The following is a 6,643-nucleotide window of genomic DNA, read 5'->3' as shown; positions in this document are numbered from 1 at the left end:
TTAAGTTATTAAACACTAACTGGAGTTTTAAGTAAATGACATAATACCTATATACATACATGATTGTACCAATGCATAACGCATGTAAGAACATTTATTATACAAATTATGCATCTTAATTAATATGTAACATATTTCTAAACAGCTTCATACGATTAAAGTTACTATTTATATTTCATGTTATAATGATATTCCTTTTCTTTGTTAATATTATTGTAAATAGATTAACTTGTACGAATCAAATAAGAAAACCCGGAACGATATTCAGATTTCACTCTTTATTAAATATTTTTTAACGTAATATAAAAATATGTTTGGACCAAATAGGTTTCCTTACAATCACATTAAATTATAAAAATATTCCACATCTTCATGGATTGTATATTACATCTCTCTATCGAATTATTGATTCCATGATCGTATTAATGTATTCTATACAGATGATCATTCTCGATTTGTTCTAATACTTAATTGTATTTTTATGTGACTCGGTTGCTCGATGAATCAATTGAATACATTCTAACTACAGTTCAACTGAATAAGTTTTTAGTAAAATCTGGTAATAAATATTGAGAATATAATGAGAAGCGTTGCAAACGTCAGCGAACTGGAGGAGTTGAAATAGTTCCTGTGAGTGTACAACCAGTTCTCAATGGTTTCTTGATGGACGTTAAGCCATTCCAAATTTCTGGTTGCCTTCAATAAGATAGTCTGAAGAGTGTCTGGTTTCAATCTTTCCTTCGCCAAAAACATAATTAACTGTCAAGTAAAAAATGATTGCATACTATTAATTATCAATAACTGGAGAAACTTACTCAAAATGATACGTACTGCTTAGGCAAATATACAAGTTACTCGTTCAAAAGTTAATAAACGAACGATTGTTAACTACTTAAGTACTAAGCAAATTTCATAATTTTTATAGATATATTTACTAGTATGAAGTTTAAGTTACTACTATATAATGGAAAACCACAAGGAAGGAATATAATCAGCAATTATAAATCTCAATAACCAATTATTGAATATTTAAAAAATGTTGAATGCTATAATTTTGAATATATCCTTGATTATAATCATTTATAATATTTCATAAATCTGTTACCTATTTTGAGGACCTTTATATCTTTTGATATATCAACTCATCATATTTTTTACATGTGCTTTTACGTTATAATTATGAAACTTTCTAATACTACGACAATTGTGAATAGCACGTTTAAACATTTGTTCGTATAAGTTTTCTTCGGATTCATTATGTATCTCTTTTCACTGTTGGCTATTGTAATAACGATTTTTTGTAAGAACATAATAACCAAAGTATACGTCAAATATATTGATTAGCCATCTTGTCCTTTTCAATTCTACTCTTATCATATAAAAATGATTGAAAACATTTATAAGTTAGATCAGACAAAGGAAACGTATGAGTGCATGAAGAAAGACAATTAGAGCATATTTCCATAAGGAAAAAGAAAAATTATATTAGAGGCTTTGTTAAAATTCATTTTGTGATAAAGACCGACCAATGCATTTAATTAAAGTAAAAAGAAATAAGATAGGAATAGAAATAAAGTTTTAAAGCTAATATATTTTAATTAAACGTTATCTTAATTAATTAAACGTACCTGTGTAAATTGATCCTTATTTGTAATTGCGCTTGCAATTATGTCAGCACTCGATTTGATGACGTCTTCGGCTTTGTTCCTGAAATCAAAAAGTTCTGTAGATTATACCGAACCAATCACACCTCGATATTATTTAATCGGATTCTCAACGATGAAAACAAATCCAATTGTCAATTACAATTTTTTTATCTTCTCAATTTCGTTAGTCAGCACTTCCAGAGCAATGCTGACACCCTTTGCATTCTGAGACACTACATTTAGAACTGCATTATTAAATGTCACAGTTGCATTTTCCTGAATGGACATGTGCAAGTATTCCTTCAGAAGATCTACTGACTCGGAACAAGCCAAGAGAGAAAGTAAACTCTTTTTTTCGTCTTCGTCCTTTGTTTTCAACAATTCGGTCAGAGTGTAGTTCCACACTTTTTTATTTGCAGATCTTATTCCATCGCAAAGAATATTGTTTTTCAAGTCAATGTCAAATCTGTAAATAAAGTAATTACTTTTTTTGCTAAATAATTCATCTTGCGCTATACATACTGACTATCTCAATATCGGCAATATCATTTAATCCTGCTTCGATCCATTTTTTGTGACTCAACGTCTTGCTTTCGTTTCAATCGAAAAAAAGGGTTTCTAATGTTTCAAAGAAACTTTTAGCATGCAATTGAAAACTGGAATAACGCATACTAATTAACGATTATTTCTCTCAATCATAAGAAATATTCTAGCGATCGGAAATGATATAGAAAACGGAATACAGTCAGGAATTTATATTATATACATATCATATATTATATATATATATCATATACATATATTATATATTTATATGTTATGTATATACATATATATTCTTTAATTTTCTTTTACTATCGCGTGGTACATAAGTTTTCGTATAATTATAGCAATCGTCATGATTCAATAAAATGCATTTACGTTTAACAATTGGAAAACAATATAATCGCAAGATTTGTAAATGATATACACCATCGATAAATCTTCATTTATTGTGAATAAGTTAACGATAAAAGGTAAGGAAGATTAAAAAAGAAACAAATGAGAGCAAATATAGCAACTTACGATCTACTGGAATTACTTAACCATGCGTTGAACTCTCTGTTGGTATAATCTTTGCATTCGTCAACGCCAGCTCTGCAGGCCCATTCCATTGCGTTTATCCTAAGAAGTTTCACAATATCGAGTTCTTCGCCTTTCTGATATGGCTTATACCTCACTTGACTCGTCACGGATTTCATTATTTTTCGAATATAATTCTGCAACGAGTTTGAACTTTTATTTAAACAGAAATAGAAAAATTGGTTACATTAGAATAAAAAGATCTTTCGGAAGGAATATAATATGTGCATCCTTTTTATTACGTACATTCGATTTTTTCTGCCTATTATCTTTTGTGTAAAATTGCCTACTGTCTGTTTTAAAATAGAAAACGTGCAAGACCGTAAATATTATGAATGAACATGATATGTAAAAAGCTATAAAATATCCAAAGTACAGTACTCGGTTTAGTATTTAATAGGTAAATTAAATTTCTGTCTGGGTCTTAATCCCTTAGTTGTGTTCATAAAAATATGAATTTGCATAAATATTCGGAGTCTGCTTATCATAGAATGATTGGACAAAAATTACACTAGAAAAGATCGCTTGTAGGTATTTTTTATCGTGTGTATAATAATATATGACTACTATATTATTTAGTCAATTAAAAACTTAATTTTTAAAATAAACTAAATTAATAATTCTATAAATTAGAAATAATTAAAAATTTCTCTATCATCAATAGAATTGCCGTTATTAATATAACTATTATGGAAAAATAGTTCATACCTACTGGACTTATATAATAACTTATATAATTACCAATATGAGTAATACATATATCTGAAATTGTGAATTGAAATATTTAGATTCTTTAAGTCGTATTATATATGCATACCATAAAATTATTATATTGTACAGAAGTACGTAACATGTTGTGCAAAAATTGCATATTCCTGAAGGTCGTTTGCCAAGGCACGTAATCTGTTTCTCTCTCAAGGTAAAGTGTGAGTGTCAATGCAACCGTATAGTTCAATCGGTTAGTGCGAGCCATGTTTAAGGCATCATCGATTAACTGAGCACGGTTTACGACGTGGATATTCTCGTAGTTATCCGAATTCAACTGCATCGATAACAGTTTCCACATTTCTGGCTCATAGTTCACGCGATAATAACCTAAAAGAAACCGAGCAACTACTAATTAAAAAATAAAAGTATGTATGTGTTATTCATCTTGCAAAAGATTAGACCAATTCAGATATATTTATAATAACGGTTGGCTTAATTATCTTGCACGCTTTTTAAAAAATTTAATTAATTATTAATATAATACATACACATATTTTTATAACGATGAGATATACTTTTACGGTATAATAAATATTTGAAATTTTTTACAAAATAGTTAAACCATTAAAAATTGATGATTTTTCAGACAATACAATTATAAATTAAGAACATGTTGTAATTGTTTGATTTATATATTAAAATATTAAATTATTATGACATTTAAAGCTACGATAATTATTATTGTATTGAAATATTTATAAGAATACTTTTTCAAGATTTGTAAGCTTCCTAGCTCGAAATTTAAATTTGCAATTCTTACAAAGCTACATAATAATAAACATGTTGTTTCTAACTATTACATAAACATGTTGTTACTAACTATGTAAAGATTTCATAAGTTTTCACAGCAACTATATTTTACGAAATTGAAAATTCATTCAATTTAAGTTGCAATTATTGGTGCGTAATTAAATCACTATAAGTTCCTGCATAAAAATAGTTTGTTTTTTCTACGCAGTAACTTAAGCATCAGTTTATCATTCAAAAAGTTAAAATTATTTTGTATTACATATGTTTTAGTTAATAGTTTCAAAACAGTTATGTATTAAATTTTCTTCAAATCTATTTATTAAAAAAACACTTATATTCTATTTATCGTTTTATAGGGCAAAAGATGATATTAAAAATGGACAATTTAATTTTTGTTAGAGGAAAAATAGACAATAAATAAATAAAGAATTAGAAGATTCACTGACTAAATATTATTAATTTTTAATTCAGTCTTTCTAGTACTACAATAGTTATACTACAGAAGCTTGATTATTCGAAATATATAACCATGAAACGCGCCATTTCTTTATTTCTCACATTAATCGTATCAGGATATTTATTATTTTTAAGCATATTTCATCCTAAAATGAAAATTATTGATGTTAAACCTATAGTAATAAATTTTAATATATGTATATTCAGTATATTTCATCCATATAAATAAAAAAATTCATTAGATCTTTGGAATTCTTGAATTTTTATATAGTTTGTTTTATATGGTATATTTCCGCTTTGGAACTATTTACGTATTCAATTTGTTACGAGTTCGAAAATATGTTATGTTGGGTAGAAATTATGCGAAATCATAGATAATGTGACGAATATAGTGCCCAATAAATCTAAAAAGAAATATGTTATTTCATGTATTACTACTGCTGTATTAATATTAGTTGTTGTAATTTATTAGTTGGAAGGAAATGGCCTCATACTTTTTAACAGGGTTATATTTTCAACTACGTATTCTATAAATATTAAAACTAAATAGGATCAAAACCCTACAATGAAAATGTATTGATTTCATTGTTATATTTTAATCTTACAAGGAATCACCCCAAAATCTCCCATTAATTGATGATGATAATCATAGTCTACTGTACTAGACATTTTTAAATATAGCCAATATTACACACCTGCTTGTTGTGTATTCACAATAATCCATCCCTCTGCCTTATTAAACTTTATCGTTTCATTACGGCCTGGTTTTAACCATATAATTGGAGTTGTATTATTAAAGTTCATGCTAGACGAGTTGACGTAAGTTATAGGCACCCACCAGTTTGCGTCATTTTTAGTTTCATAAAATGAAAATCGTTCTTGACTTAACTGCAGTTCATCGTCATGGTTTCGCTTTACATTCACAACCGGATATCCTGCGTTGTTCACCCATCCGTCCATGATTTTCCCGAACGAAGCTCCATCCCATTTTTTATTTTTTCCAAGATGCTCGAAAAGATTTGTCGAATTAGCAACATTCAGTGCACTGGAAAAATTGTTATCTCCCGTTAATATGATTTGTAGGTAAAACAAAAGACTAAAACTTTAAAAACCAATAACAAACATATGTAAATATCTTCTAAATGAAAAATGTTTACAAATATTTAATTTTTATTTGGGAAGTGTATATGACTGTAGAGTCACAATGACAAAAATCTTATTTTTATAAGTTATTGAACGATACTCTAAAAATTTTTGTCGTATTCTTTCAGTTCATAGCGTAAATTACCTATTTTGTTTAAATACTATCAAATCATTTTTTTATTGATCTTATTGAGCACAGAAAATACATGTGCTTCTTTTGGATACATATATCCCATTAGGTTTGTCATTTTTATGCTTAAATCGAGGTTGTAAATGTATATTTTAATCGCGAAAAAGGTACTAAAAAAGGAGTAGTATCGGAAGACTTGCGAAAAATGCTAAATATACATACATATCTACAATATGTATGAAAGCAGAATATGGGAATATGTCAAAACAAAGGACAAATACAATCTGTCTGACTTGCGAGATTCCCCTTTGCAAAATATTCTGTACAAAATATTATGTATAATAAGAAATGATAGATTTATAAATATGTATATCTATACATATATGTCGGAGATGAAAGAACACCGGAGCCTTTGGAATTTTGGATAATCCTGCAACATTGTAATCTAGAGTCTACTATAGCTGTAATTAAACAATTGTAGTTATTCAATCCGATCGTAATTGTTCGCGAGTTGTAATAATGAGCTTGGGCTCGAGGCGACAGCCAGTCGCCGAACGTAGCCGCGGTCACGGGATGAACGCTTTGTCTAACAAAGGTATGGAGTAATTCTATAGCTCTCCTTCTCTTT

The 6,643-nt window shown here is 28.2% G+C and overlaps 1 protein-coding gene across 1 annotated transcript; it reads right to left on the bottom strand.

The window, feature by feature from the left end:
- Positions 1 to 343: 343 nt before the first annotated feature.
- On the bottom strand, positions 344 to 5,805 carry LOC117230765 (aminopeptidase N-like). Its single transcript, XM_033488522.1, has 6 exons — positions 5,438 to 5,805; positions 3,586 to 3,863; positions 2,712 to 2,905; positions 1,807 to 2,112; positions 1,629 to 1,707; positions 344 to 759 (listed from the first exon to the last, which is right to left on the bottom strand). Exons 1-6 carry the CDS (start codon positions 5,700 to 5,702, stop codon positions 547 to 549), a joined length of 1,335 nt encoding a protein of 444 aa, XP_033344413.1. The 5' UTR covers positions 5,703 to 5,805; the 3' UTR covers positions 344 to 546.
- Positions 5,806 to 6,643: the final 838 nt, after the last annotated feature.

This window comes from Bombus vosnesenskii, unplaced genomic scaffold (genome assembly GCF_011952255.1).
Source record: "Bombus vosnesenskii isolate JDL3184/JDL3185 unplaced genomic scaffold, Bvos_JDL3184-5_v1.1 scf7180000013267, whole genome shotgun sequence".
Classification (NCBI taxonomy): Eukaryota; Metazoa; Arthropoda; class Insecta; order Hymenoptera; family Apidae; genus Bombus; species Bombus vosnesenskii.
This window is presented reverse-complemented; position numbering and strand designations above follow the sequence as displayed.